This window comes from Vespa crabro, chromosome 1 (assembly GCF_910589235.1).
Source record: "Vespa crabro chromosome 1, iyVesCrab1.2, whole genome shotgun sequence".
Lineage (NCBI taxonomy): Eukaryota > Metazoa > Arthropoda > Insecta > Hymenoptera > Vespidae > Vespa > Vespa crabro.
In genome coordinates, this window is record NC_060955.1 from 22,569,672 (window position 1) to 22,584,671 (window position 15,000).

General features: G+C 29.6%; 1 protein-coding gene across 5 annotated transcripts in view; it reads right to left on the reverse strand.

The window, feature by feature from the left end:
* The window catches only part of LOC124425014 (A disintegrin and metalloproteinase with thrombospondin motifs 9), a 123,655-nt gene that overhangs the window by 455 nt on the left and 108,200 nt on the right, over nucleotides 1-15,000 (reverse strand). For 3 of the 5 annotated variants that reach the window (XM_046964800.1, XM_046965066.1, XM_046965155.1), the window contains 22 exons: nucleotides 14,226-14,440; nucleotides 13,808-13,960; nucleotides 13,377-13,526; nucleotides 11,361-11,515; nucleotides 10,653-10,986; nucleotides 10,419-10,507; nucleotides 9,495-9,842; nucleotides 8,731-8,897; nucleotides 8,246-8,496; nucleotides 7,684-8,062; nucleotides 7,413-7,577; nucleotides 6,872-7,012; nucleotides 6,601-6,723; nucleotides 6,288-6,458; nucleotides 5,904-6,125; nucleotides 4,462-4,656; nucleotides 2,563-2,751; nucleotides 1,999-2,324; nucleotides 1,425-1,561; nucleotides 1,097-1,290; nucleotides 652-775; nucleotides 1-274 (listed from right to left, as the gene is read on the reverse strand). The exon at nucleotides 1-274 is cut by the window's left edge and continues 455 nt beyond it. In XM_046964800.1, coding sequence (XP_046820756.1) covers nucleotides 686-775; nucleotides 1,097-1,290; nucleotides 1,425-1,561; nucleotides 1,999-2,324; nucleotides 2,563-2,751; nucleotides 4,462-4,656; nucleotides 5,904-6,125; nucleotides 6,288-6,458; nucleotides 6,601-6,723; nucleotides 6,872-7,012; nucleotides 7,413-7,577; nucleotides 7,684-8,062; nucleotides 8,246-8,496; nucleotides 8,731-8,897; nucleotides 9,495-9,842; nucleotides 10,419-10,507; nucleotides 10,653-10,986; nucleotides 11,361-11,515; nucleotides 13,377-13,526; nucleotides 13,808-13,960; nucleotides 14,226-14,440 — 4,194 coding nt within the window. In that variant the 3' untranslated portion in view covers nucleotides 1-274; nucleotides 652-685. Of the gene's footprint in view, nucleotides 275-651; nucleotides 776-1,096; nucleotides 1,291-1,424; nucleotides 1,562-1,998; nucleotides 2,325-2,562; nucleotides 2,752-4,461; nucleotides 4,657-5,903; nucleotides 6,126-6,287; nucleotides 6,459-6,600; nucleotides 6,724-6,871; nucleotides 7,013-7,412; nucleotides 7,578-7,683; nucleotides 8,063-8,245; nucleotides 8,497-8,730; nucleotides 8,898-9,494; nucleotides 9,843-10,418; nucleotides 10,508-10,652; nucleotides 10,991-11,360; nucleotides 11,516-13,376; nucleotides 13,527-13,807; nucleotides 13,961-14,225; nucleotides 14,441-15,000 lie in introns of all 5 variants that reach the window. The other 2 variants (XM_046964888.1, XM_046964979.1) reach the window with 2 other exon arrangements.

Here is a 15,000-nt window from a genome sequence, read left to right on the forward strand (position 1 = left end):
TTTGTTTTATTTTCTTTTGTGACGTAAGTCTTCTCAATTATTCTTCTTTCACCCTTTTGTTGCTGGATTTTCATCAAAATGCGTGTTAGCCAATGAAAAAGGTCAAAAAAAAAAGAAAAATTATATTAAAAAAAAAAAAAAAAAAATAGGGCGATAAGAAGAAATAATCATTCTCAGGCAACTCTTGGTCAAATGATATGCCCAATTATTCTTTTTCAGAGGCACTTCTCCATTTTGGAAGACTTTTTGAAATCTCTCCAGTTTTTCCTTGAAACTGTAAAAGATATATACATGTACATACATACATATATATATATATAGGTACATCTGTTATTTATATGTATGTGTTTAATAAAATTATTTAATATTTAATTTCTACTTCAAATTTTATTTATTATTATATATTATATATTGTATAATAATAAATATATATAAAAAATATAAAAAATATTTATTAAATTTATTAATATATATATATATATATATATATATATATATATATTAATAAATTTAATTAATATAATATATAATTTAATATATTAATAAAAATAATTTATTAATATATAATAAATTATTTTATTTTATTTTATTTCTTTTTTGAGTATGTTTTTGACATTGATATATATATATATATAAAATTAAAATACAAACCTGTATCAAGTAATCAAACCAAGTGTTTTACTAGCTAAGGAGGTAAAACGTCTAATTTCAAGCCCATCTTCGGTACACAAAATCCACAATAACCACCGCATTTACCAACAACTTGTTGATCATTCTGAAACAATTAATTTCATTTGATTTTCTTCACATTTGGATTGTAAACGATAAAAAAAAAGAAAAAAAGAAAAAAAATAATGAATTTATATCTTTATTCTTAACTCTTTTTCTTTTTCTTTTTCTTTTTTGTTTTTTTCAAATCCTTACAAAAAATAAAAAGATATGAAAAGAAGATAAGAAAATATGAATAGAGTGAAAAAAAAAAAACAAAAGAAAAGAAGAAAAAAGAACTTTACAATTTTACTCCTAACATCCTTTCTAACACTTGAAAGAAATTTATAAATGAAGAATTGTATTATCATCCCTAAATTATACTTACTATTCTATTGATCGAGTAAAACGTTCTAGACGTTGACATAGTCCATGTAACTTCTTTAGACAAACTCAAGTGTGTGCCACTTAAGTTAATGCTGAAACGACCTTGCGGACAATTTTGAGTACTATAGCAATCTCCGGCTTTACCAAATTCTACACGATGCAATCCTTTCGTTTGAGAGAACGTATAATCGTCAGCTATAAATTGATTTAACAAAAAAAAATATATATATATATATAATTCTTTATTTCTTTCTCTCTCTCTCTCTCTCTCTCTCTCTCTCTCTCTCTCTCTCTCTATCGCATTTACTATTAATTAAAAATTAGTTTACCTATAATATATAATTTGATAGGATCCAAACGTACTCTTTTGAACATTGTTATACCCGATATTGTTCCATCATTGGCGAAACATTTACAGCTGTCGTTTCTTTCTCCATTGAAAGGACACGTTTCTGGATCCTTTAGCCTATATATTATTATTATTATTATTATTATTTTTTTTTTTTTTTTTTTTTAAATTAAACAGATCTTTAGTTAGCATTATCTCCCTTAAAAAGCTTTATACTTTGATTTTAACAATTTGTTATGAACAAAGTGTATTAATTAAAGAACTTCCTAGGAGATTTTAAAAATCAATTATTTACTTTTTTATCTTTTTTAAATTAATTATTTAGATTGATTTTCGTTTCTTTTAAAATTAGACATTTCTTTAAGCTATTCCCTCCCCCCGCTTCTTTTTTCTTTCTTACAATCTAAACAATTTAACAATGTGAAATAATAAAAATTATTAAAGAAAAATAATTGATTTATAAAATCATTAAAAAACTTTTTTAAATACATGTAAATATATATATATATATATATATATATATATATATATATATATATATTTGCTTATAATACCTCTTATCATATATTTCAGCATAATTTTCTTGATCCCCAGCCGTTAATGTTAAATATTCTCGTGGCTTGAAAGTCGACATTTCGTGACAATAAATCGACATTGTTTTTCCACCTATATTAAGAGGATACTCTCCGTCCTTGGTAGTTGAGAAACGTTTCCTTGCCTCGAGACAAGTTAATGGGCTACATTTTCGTTGATTACACCTGCGTCTCTTTTTTGGTCTAAAATCCTCGGGACATTTTGATTTCGATACAGTTCTACCGGCTTTGTTAACACAGAATACTTTACGTTCTTGTCTACCCTTACGTCCGCATGATTGATCGCACTGTAATTATATTCAAATTGTCTAATTAATTATAAACAATTATTACTATTATTATTATTATTATTATTATTATTATTATTATTTTCTCTTTTTTTTCTACTTATCAATCAATGATATTTATTAAGCTATAACAATTATTTATACTTAATGATAAATATATATATATATGGAAAGAGAGGACTTGTTGTGTAAAGTTGTAATAATTTGTATAAATAAACAAGAAAACATTACTACGTACTTTCTTCCAACTGCTAATTTTCCAATAAAATTTATCATTACATTCACGTAATTTACACATTCGTTCGGTTTCAGGTTTCTTATTCATCGGACAACCTTCGGTCGTTGTTGGATCTGTCCAACCATAATGATTAACTCGATGACACGTTACGTTACGTCGTTGCACGCCATTGCCACATTCTGCTGAACACTTGGAAAATATATAAAAAATAATATATTATTATTAATTATGACAAATATTATAATAAAATTATTGTTATGAATTTTATGATACACGTCAATCGGTGATCTATGAAAATGATTTCTATTGTCATATAATTTTCTAATTGTGATGTTTTAAGATATTTCATTAGTTCGTTTGAATTATTAAAAAATTTCTATAATTAAATAAAAATAGAAACAAAACCAAACAAAACAAAAAAAAAAAAAAAAAAGAAGAAACAAAAAAAAAGGAGAAAGTAAATATAATTTACTCTTTGAAAAAGTATGCGTATCTATTAATATTTAAAATGATGATTTGGTCGTAGATCATTTTCATAATATAACCGATTCATACGAATTATCATTATTTTTATTCTATTACAAATGTTCATTATTCGCACACACATATAACATATAAGCATAGAACACAATGACATAACAAATTCTCGCATGCTCATGCTACAAAACAACCCAAAATAAACAATCATAGTATTATCTTGCTCTCATTAAGATCACATATGTATCGTTGATATAGATTATAATTAAAATCTGATTACATGGTAATATTTTTATTGATAAATTAGAGGAACGTATGTGTGTATGTGTGTGTATGTATATATATATATACACATATATATACACATATATATATATATATATTTTGTATTTTGTTTCTTAACAATCATGTTTTCTTACATGAATGAAAATAAAGATAATCAAATATTAATATTGTTTTTTTTATAGAGATAGTAATTTAACACTTCATGCATTGAGATACCAGCGATTTTTGTCAGTATATATGATGAAGAAATATGAAATAAGGTATGAAATGATGTAAATAAATAAATAAATAAATAAATAAAAAATACAAATATGTGAACCAAATAATAATCCTGATAATAATTTGTATATCTTATGTAAATTGAACAATCGTTAACATCCCAATATCAGATGTTAATTCAACGTTCCAGAATATAAATATCAGCTTGTCCATCATGCATCGTTCTATTCACGTATAGAGAAACGTTAAATAATCATCAATGAAAATGATCAACTGAACAACAGGGTTTCCCAAATTTTTTATGGGCCGAGACCTATTCATTATCAAAAACAATAACTTTTTCATGATCCGTTGCTCCTAATTAATTAATTAATTAATTAATTAATTAATTAATTAATTAATTTTCCTTAATGTATATACAAAATTCTACTCTCACATTTTGATATTTAACAAGAGTCTGAATCGATGGTGTCACGTCCCATACTTTGAGAATCTCTGATATCAAAACAATATCCTGATTTAATGACATGCTAATGGATAATAAAAAGATTGATAGATCGATCCTTTATTATGATATTTTGAGTCATTTCGAAAAAGAGATGACATATATGTCATGGAATTTAGAAATTGTGCACGATCGTCAAAAGTCTTTAATATAATATTCTTATATATGAAAATATCGTCGTGGAAGAAAAAAGAAAAAGAAGAAAAAATGAAAAAGAAAGAAAAAAGAAAAAAAGAGAGAGAGAGAGAGAGAGAGAGAGAGGAAAAAAAAGAGAGAGAGTAAGAAATAAAGTAAGAAATAAAGAGAATAAAGAATGAGAAAATTCTGACGATAAATGATAAATGGTAGATTTAATCGAGGGGGAAACTTAAAAAGAGATGGTGGTTTGTGAGGTAGGAAGGAGGAGGATATACCTCCGACCAGGTGCCCTCTTGCCAAGAATAATCGCATGGAATACGTTGACACTGTCTCTGAGATCTTGGCTTTTCTAGGCCAGCTAGTTTAGTGCATTGCTCGTCGTTCACTGGTACTTCTGGTCCGTCCTTTCCTCTGCTCATCATGCATTCCACTCTTCGTCTTTTTATTCCACCGCCGCATGATTTTGTACACTGTAAAATATTTATATTTCTTGGCCATCCCTTATAATCTCACTGATCTTCTTCACAATGTCTTTTTCTTTGTCTTTTTCTTTTATTTTCTTTTTTTTTTTTTTCTTTTCTTTTCTTTTCTTTTCTGATCTTTTTTTTTTTTTTCCATTTCATTTCTTTTCTATTCTTTTGTTTTATTTTGTTTTGTTTTGTTTTGTTTTGTTTTGTTTTGTTTTGTTTTGTTTTGTTTTCTTTTCTTCTAACGTCTAATCTAATTTGTACGTTCTTTTGATTATTGAAATTCGAGTTTTTCTTTAAATAAAGAAAAAAGGAAGTACGTATGATGGATAATATATGGCACACGTCATACGAGGCTCGTTGAAACAATGCAGCATAACAACGCGGATGCATTTATTATTATTATTATTATTATTATTATTATTATTATTATTATTATTATTATTATTATTATATATTTTTATTATCAAATATAGTTAATTATCGTCCAGAGTTTTAACTGAAGCCACAGTTTTAATTGAAAACAACTTACAACATCGACATTCATTTTTATACATTGCAAAGATGTCTTTTGACCTGTAGTAGTAGTAGTAGTAATAAATTATATAATGGAAACGATTTCGTACGATCGATTGAAAAATAATAAATGACATCTATAATGAATAAATAATAAATAACAACGTTAATTATTTTTAAGATTTGTGAGAAAGATCACTGAGACACATTACTTTACATCATAAGATATTAATTTTATTAGAGACTCGGTATTTTGAATTGTTGAGAATCGTTGAAAAATACAAAAATACAAAAATAATATTTAAATACTTTAAGATCAATCTTTCTCACAAATGATTATTTTATAAAATGGAAGTAATCGCTTTCAGATATTATATCAAAATATTAGGATTAATTTTTCTTTTACTTTTGTTTGCTAGAATTTCAGTCGATCAGGACCAAGGCCGCATTTATCATAAGGCCCATTTAGGCGCAAGCCAAAAAGGCCTCATTCTTTATAGGATCACATTTTCAAACTTTACTCTTTATAAAAAAGAATAATACACGAAAAGAGAGAAAAGAAAGACAAATAGAAAAAAAAAAAAAAAAAAAAAAAAAAAAATACAAAATGTTAATATATATTTGATTAATAGAAATAAACATTTGTTCTTTTGAGGTCTCATAATATAATGTTTGCGCCTAGGGTCTTCAAAAGTATAAATGCGGTCCAGTATAAAATGACATTGATTACTTACGGTAGTCCAATTGGATATCTTCCATTTACGAACGATGTTAGCTTCGAAATGATAATTATTCTGATTCTTCTGATTGTTATTCGTAAGACAAGATTTACGACAATCCTTGGAGACTTTAGGCTTCTCATTACTCGAACATTCCTTGTCCGGTAAAACTTCACCCCATGTACTTTGACATCGTACTTGTCGACGTTGAATTCCATTGCCACATGTAACGCTGCACTGTGTATACACAAATTCGTAGATAATCAATTATATTCATCAGAGAAAAGATATTTTCTACTAAATTACACACACATATATATATATATATATATATATATATATATATATATATATGGTGATAGAATATTTAGCAATGAAACTTTTATTAGATTTACATACCTCGCTCCAATCCCCATTGTTCCAGATAGCACATGGATGACTATTACAGGTCATCATGTTGATTGGTTGTTCATTAGAATTGCAATAATTTTCATGAACATATGCATTTGTCTCAGTCGATACACATTTTACTAGCCTTGTCATGATCCCACCATTGCATGGTTTCGAACACTTTATTTAAAATAAAAAGACATAAATATATATATAATTAATTGCAATAACAATTACAAAAGATATATATATATATATATATATATATATATTTGTTTATTATAATTGTTATAGTTATTATTATTCAAAGTAGAATACAAACCTTTCCATAGGGTCCAGTAATCCATTGATAAACTGAACGAAAAGTAATACCATTGCTATCAATCTCATTGTCCTGAGGATAGGATTCTTCATGCGGTGGATTAGAATATATAATTGGATTTGTCTGTAGAAACATATTGGCGATTAAATTGATTTAATTTTTTAGAATATTTGATACATGGTGTATACATATATATATATATATATATATATATATATATATATATATATATATATATATATATATATATGAGAAAGTGAATCAATTTTACCCCTGTAAGACAAGGTTTTAATACACAGGAAGTTTGATCTTCTGGTTTATTCGATGACAAACATTTATCATTGGTCGAACCATCTGTACCTTTACAAACAACATTTCTCGTTTGTATTCCTTCTCCACAGGTTACCGAACACTAAACAAATATGTCAAACATAGTCAAATGTTAATGATTTATTATTACAGGATCCAGGAATGATCAAAATCATTCTTAAACACGATTTTAAAAATTAATTATTATTTTATTTTTTTTTTTTTTTTCAAGACATTATATATCAGCTAATACAGTTAGTCTTAGTAGAGATAAACAAAATGAATATTCTCGTGTTATGCAAACGACAGATGAAAAAAAAAAAAATGAACTCCAGGTATTGGCTGACAAACGATATTCAAATTTAAAAAACTTAATTACCTGAAATCACTTGTTAGTATCAATAACGTGCATTTGTTTATCTCTAATATAGAAAGAACTTTTATCCCGTATATTCATAGAAAAATATTGTTAATGTTATTGTAATAAAAGAAAAATAATTTACCGGACTCCAATTGGTAGTTTGCCAAGAGTAACAAGGACCAGCGTCGCATATTTCCTTAACCGACAATTGGAAAGTCCCGTTGCAATTGCTATGAGGTACGATACGATTTTCAACGTGACACCAGTAAGCCCTATGACGTTCTCCAATGCCACAGGTCACCGAGCACTATCATAAATATGACCTTTATATCGTATGAAATAATATATACGACGTTAAGGGTTAATATTTATATAATTATTAAAACAAAAAATTCCGTTTGTCTAAATCTTACTTTGCTCCATTCACCGAATGCCCATTTTGGACAAGCCTCTTGTCCGCAGATATTTTTTAATCGTGCCTTTTGACCTGCACAAGTATCGTCCGATACTTGTCTATCGTTCGAATCAACGCAGGTTGCCATTCTATATTGAATACCACCTCCACATGTGACGCTGCACGTTCCCCATTCACTGTATTTCCAATGAACATCATTACAAGGTCCTTCGCATGGTTCCAATTCGTTAGGTCTTTCCAAATGAGAACACAGGTGTACAGGTAATGAACGTAATGAACGATTCGAATACAAAAGTATTTGTACGCATCGTGACGTAATTGTACGAGTTCCTGGACCACAATGACTCGAACATTCCGATTCAGACGTGATTTGCCATCTGAAAGTAATATATTTGTTTTTGTTTTCAAATTTTTATATCACCTTAGAATCCATTGTCAGAGACTCTCTTTTTCTCTCTATCTATATTTGTCTTTCTATCTGTCTGTCTCTTTAATTCTTTTTTATAGAATTATGACGAAAAAAAAAACAAAAAAAAACAAAAAAAACAAAAAAAACTTACTGTAACATACAATGTCCATTACACATTTGACTTTCTTCCCTTGGCTTATCCTCTATAGGACAATAATCGTCAGTGACGACATCCTCGTGCTTCGTACTTCTACATTCGGCTTTACGATATTTTGTACCTTGACACATACGATTACATTGGGACCAATCGCGCAATACCCATTTATAACTGTTCAATATTTTTTTCGGTACAGTATACTCGTAAGTTATCTGAGGTGGATGCAACATTCCTACTGATAATACCTAAAATAAATAATACAAACGTTTCATTTAATTATTTTAATTCTTCTATGAGAATTGGTATATCCATATATTTAAGATTAGATCATCATCATCATCATCATCATCATCAGCAGCAGCAGCAGCAGCAGCAGCACCAGTAACAACAGCAACAGCAGCATCATCATCATCATCATCATCATTATCATCAGCATTATTTTTAATATCATTTTAACGTTTTGAGGAAATATTACTTACTTCTAAAATCAAATCTGTACTAATCGGTCGTGAACTATTCAATCTCTCGACGATCGACTTTGGTCCACTGTATTCTATCGTAACTCCAGGAAATACAACAACTTTTTGATGCATTATCACGAAATTTCCATTTAATATATACTTCCCATTTTCTCCAAGGCGTAAAGCTACGAACATATTTAATTCATATATTTTATCATTTCCCATATCATTAAAGGGAGGTCGGTAACGTTTCCACATAAAAAAGAAAAAGAAAAAGAAAAAAAAAAAAAAATAAGAAAAAAAAAATCCCAAATTAGCTGATTCATATTGAAAAGAGGATGATACCCGGTTTATCTTAATTTAGGACATTATCCAATAGTAACAAAAAAACATTCGATAGATCTTTTGAACGGCCATATTTTTTAATACAATGTTGAAAATTAATTCGTACTTTAATCCTAATTGCGCATGTGGGATGTAGAACATCTCGGATCAAATTTTGTGCCGAATTAAAACAATTCGCGCGTTCCATGATTCACGAATTTTTTTTTTTTTTTTTTTTTTTTTTTTTTACAATTCAAATTATTCATTCCGTACAAACGACGGCTGTTCGTTCGAAGTGCCTCGAGTTCATCACACGTGCAAAACGGAAGGATTAAAAATCGATCGGAATATATATATATATATATATTTTTTTTTTTTTTAAACCGTGAATCTTCCAATTCAACAATTTCAATGGGATATTAATTAAGACAAATTATTAATAAAATAATAATACTTACCGAGATAATTATTGTCATAATGAAATTCGAACCATCCGTGTTGTCTTATATCGATATTGCTACTACCAGCTGGTATCTTAGTAACTCTGTTATAACCGTATGCGGTTACATTGTAAGAACCATTTATTCTTTGGCAGGTTGAATTGTCACCACGGCATACCCCACAGGTGTCGAGTTCTGCTGTCGAATTTAAAACGTTATCGCATCCTGCGGGTTTACAACGACCGTTTACGCAGAGATGAAAGGTGTCGGGTCCGCAGGGCGTACCGTCGATCACTTTGTCGCGAAGCATGTAATACTGATTGGTCTCTACTTGGCAATACAACTTGCAACGATCTTCCGGTTGTACTGTAATAACGTAATAATAACGACATTATATATTTTCAATGGTATAAAACGTCGAACGATATTATTACCAACCAACCAGCCATGCAATGCAAAAGCGAACGATTAGAAACATTTGATTACGATGTGATATAATATTTAAATCAACATTCGATGAATCCTATTAATAATAAACTATCATCGCAACCATCGCAATCATCCCCTTCATCTGTTGCTCCCCTTCTTCAAGGAATGACATTTTTAGTTGTTTGATTTTTCTTTCTTTCTTTTTTTTTTTTTTTTTTTTTTTTTTAATTCAGAGCGTCTTCATTGGATACGATCGTTTGTTCCTTCCGATCGAAGAAAAACGTTCGTGTCTATATAATATCTTCAAATTATATTGAATATGTTTCAAGCTCGAATCGATTCTCGATAATTCGATGTTAGAACAATAAGAGTTTGGTTAATGCTATTATCATGCTGCGTTATATACTTAATTATTTTCTGCAATTTTATATATATATATATATATATATATATATATATATATATATATGTATATATATATATATTTTTTTATGAATTTTGAATGTGACTTACTTCGAGTATATTTCGCATGCCATTTTACGTCCCTCGCTAGACCCTGTATGTTGAGATTATTGTTATTGTATTCTTGACACTGTTGTTCCCTGAGAAAAATTTACGATAACGTTTTATTATATCTCGTCAATAAAAATAAAAATAAAATAATTACGTTAGATCTCATTCATATAAGCCGATAATAATCCTAAGAATAACATTTATATTTCTTTCTCTTTGTTCATTTTAACATACCTAAAATCTCGACTATCAGGTGGACATTCCTCGGTACCGCAGCTCTCGTAATTGACTTGCTCACCGATGCAATAATTTCCACCATTTTGTGGTGGTGGATTATCGCATTCGCGATATCTCTTCCTAATGCCACCACCGCAGGTGCGTGAACATTTCCCATAAGGGCCCCAATCACTCCACTCTCCGTTAACTGGATTTAAATCCTTTTTGGATACGCATTCGCCACGTTGACACCATTTCCCTTCACCACAGCTCGTACCATCGGCCCATGGTGTATATTCTGTACGGCACTTACCTCCCCACCTTGGAGCGGTACACCATAGTGTCCTGCACACTGACTGGCCGGTAATCGACCAATTGTTTCATTTACTTTTCACGTTATATCAAAATCAATTAAGTATCTGTCATTCGGAAGTTTTTTTTCCTCTCTTTCTCTCTTTTTCTTTTTTTTTTTTTTTGTTTATTTGTTTGTTTGCTTTTTTCGGGACAAGGGAGGGGGGAGATAGGAGAGGAAGGAAGGATTGTTAGGAATGGTGGTAACAGTGTTAACTATGATGATGATAATGATGATGATGATGATGATGATGATGATGATGATGGTGGTGGTGTTGATGATGGTGGTGGTGGAATAGATAGGACAAACAACTGTTAATTAAATTAATAGTGCTCCTTATTCTGTAGTCGTTCGAAGGAACGTTTGCGACTTACCATTACTCACCATGTCATGGCAAATCTTCGATCCTGGACCGAAGACCAGTTCGCATTGTTTGTTCTGAGAATAATCGATTCCCGGGAGTCGTGCGGCATCCGGCTTTTGTATGCTCTTGCTGGGCTCATCCAAAAGGCAATTGGCACGATCCGTTCTGAAAGATAATTCAATTGGGGATTAACGTAAGACAAAACTTTTATTTATGTTATTATTTCGACCGATATTATTATTTCCTGATAATTCAAAAAAATATAAAATAAAATAAATAAATGAATAAATAAAAAAAAAAAAAAAAAAAAGAGGAAAAGAAAAAAAGAAAATGTTCAATAAATTCGTCGGATAAATGTAGATACGATGTGGATCGTTAAGGGATCGAATGATATTGTCTCTTGTAAGACGCCGAAAGTTTATAAAATTTTTTTCCTCTCTCTTATCTTTTTCTTATTTTGGTAATGAACGTAACAAACAACAACACCCCGTGTGCACGACGGAATATGTCTTCGGTTAGAATCTCGCGAAACCGGATTCCTAAGCGGGGAGAAGCAACGAGAAGCTCCTCTTCTCTTCTCCTTCTCCTACTTCTTCTTCTTCTTCTTCTTCTTCTTCATCTTCTTCTTCTTCTTCTTCCTCCTCCTCCTTCTCCACCTCCTTCTCCTCCTTCTTCTCCTCCTCCTTCTTCTCCTCCTCCTTCTCGGGAGAGAGAAAAACTTGTAACGCTGGCTCACTTCGCAGCGCGCGACCGAACTGAATCCATTCAAACCTTTCTTCTCTACGCGAATCCGCGTGCGTTTTCCGTTTTAACGAAATCGACATGTCGAAGAAGATTTTTCATTTTTTTCTCTTTTTTTTCTGTTTTTATTTTTTTCTTTTTTTTTTTTCCTTTTTTTTTCTTTTCTTTTCTATCAAAATTATTGTAACGTTATCTCACTTATATCCTCTTAAGCGTGTTGTCTCTTTGTTAATTGTAAGGAAGAAAAGAAAAAAATTGGAGGAAAGGGAGGAAAAAAAAAGAAATCGAAAGAAAAAGAAAATGAAACGACACGTAAAGGAATATCTGATTTTGTTCATTAATTTGAAGATGTACTATTTTTATCCATTAATTATTTAATTGTAGAATACATATATATATATATATATATATATATATATATATATATATATATCAATTGAATTAGCCATTTTAAATAATTTTACAAATTTGAAGAATAACGCAAGAGATAAAATATAAAGTGTACGTTATTTAATATCTCAAATGATTTGAATTTAATCCATTATCATAATCATCAACTTGATATATATATATATATATATATATATATATATATATATATATCTCCAACTTCCATAATCACCAACTTGATATATATATATATATATATATATATATATATATATATATATATCAAGTAGATATTTATATGGAAATATATTTAAGTATGATTTGACTCAAACAATTTAGATTGAATGTGATAGTAATAAACTACTTAGGTCAATTTAAATGGAACGATGTCAGTATTACTACAACAGTTTTTGAAATTGAGTCGATTCATTGTTACTACTATTACTACCATTATTATTATTATTATTATTATCATTATTATTATCTTTGGCAGAGACAAATCATTCCCTCAGTTTTTATTTAATCCTCGAATATAAGGGAACAAGAAAGCGTGTCTCCTTATTGAGTTAAGCGATAAATGAGTCATCATGACTGTTGCGCGCCATTCCAAGATAGAAATTGAACTTTTTAAAAATGGGGCCGATAGGCGGGGGGGTGTGGAGGTGGTAGTGATGATGATAGTGGTGGCGGTGATGGTGTTGGTGGTGGTGGTGGTGGTGGTAAACGTTTTCGTTGATTATTATTATTATTATTATTATATATACGGTGATCCTCAAGTATATTGAAACAGAAACAGATAGAGACAGATCTTCATTGATATTTTGTAGTTTATTTGATTTTGCACTTGACCGATGATTCTTTTTTTTTTTTCCTTTTCTTTTTTTTTTATACTTACTCGAGAAATTCTGTAACATAATGGCGAGAACATTTAGACCATTCCCAAGGGAAGGTCTCGTCGTCCAACATCCTAAACATGACGTTATGTATCCTCGAATGATTTCGAAATTCATCGCATTTCGAATCGTTGTCGTGCGGCATGTTCAAACTAAAAAAGACAAAGCAAAAAAATTGAAGACGATCATTTTTCCCTGTTTTTTCTTTTTTTTTCTTTTTTTTTATTTTTTTTTTTTTTTTACACAAACACACACGCACGTTGTTATCGTTGTACTTCATTATTGTGGAAAAGAAGAAGAAGAAGAAGAAGAAGAAAAAGATGATGGATGACAATGATGCGTGTATATGTCTGTCTGTCTGTCTGTCTGTTTGTCTGTTTGTTTGTTTGTTTGTTTGTTTGTCTGTGTATATATGTGTGTGTGTTTCACTTACACATGGCCAATCTCGTGTGCAATAGTAAACGCTGCGGCCAAACCATTGTCCTGTACTATTGCACAGGACGCATCTGGAGAACACATTTTGCCTAACTCGGCAAGTCCAAGTGTATCGCAACGTTTTCCACCAGGATTAAGGCATAGGTTCTGTCTAAAAAAAAAAAAAAAAAAAAATATATATACATATATATAGCTTAATATTGTTATAATGTTCGTCATAAATTCATATTAATACAGGGTGAGTTGAAACTTCCTAAGACTTGTAGTATTATAATTCAGAATTTCACAAAAAAAAAAAAGAAAAAAAAGAAAAAGAAAAAAAAAAAAAGAGTAATAGGTTTTGAAAATTTAGTTTAGATATTTAAAATCCTACTAACCACTACACTCCTTTCTCATTTTTCTATATTTTAACAAACCTGGTAAGAAGCAGGGCCACGTCGTGATGTTCCGGTGATGGTTTATCAGGATTGTTGATTTTTTGCCAACGACAAAATTGATTCAACATATCTATAGCAGTTATCTCGTAATTTTCATCGTAACCTTTACCAAATACTATGTCAGCGTGTGTGATCTTTGTAACGAATATGCTAACAGGATTTCCAATAGATCGATCCTTGTAAATTCGGGATACCTGAAATGAAAAAAAAAAAAAAAAAAAAATTATAGTTATATATATATATATATATATATATATATTTGTAAAAAATAAATTGTTTCAGAACGTTTTTTAATCGACAATATCTCTCTTTCTGATGAGAAATAATAGTTCCACATGGTGATGTGAACGCTCGATTAGACGATGATCTATAATGATTAACGGATTTAATTGAAGTGACACTTTGAAACGTTGACGTGGATTGCATCGTTAAATTGATGACTTATTTACGTTTGGCGCGTGAACAGAAAGAGATGAATAAATAAATGGATAAAAAAAAGAGGGAGAGACAAAGAGAGAGAGAGAGAGAGATAGATAAGATTGATTGAAAGATAGATTGATAGATAGATATATAGAATAAATAGAAAACAGAGAGAGAGAGAGTGAGTGAGTGAGTGAGTGAATGAATGAATGAGTGAGAAAGAGACAGAGAGAGAGATCATTTTAATTATTTATTAATTTATAAACAAAGATTTTTAACAAAAAAAAAAAAAAAACATTGTTCAGCCTTTCTAATGTCTCGTCCATTCTCCTTT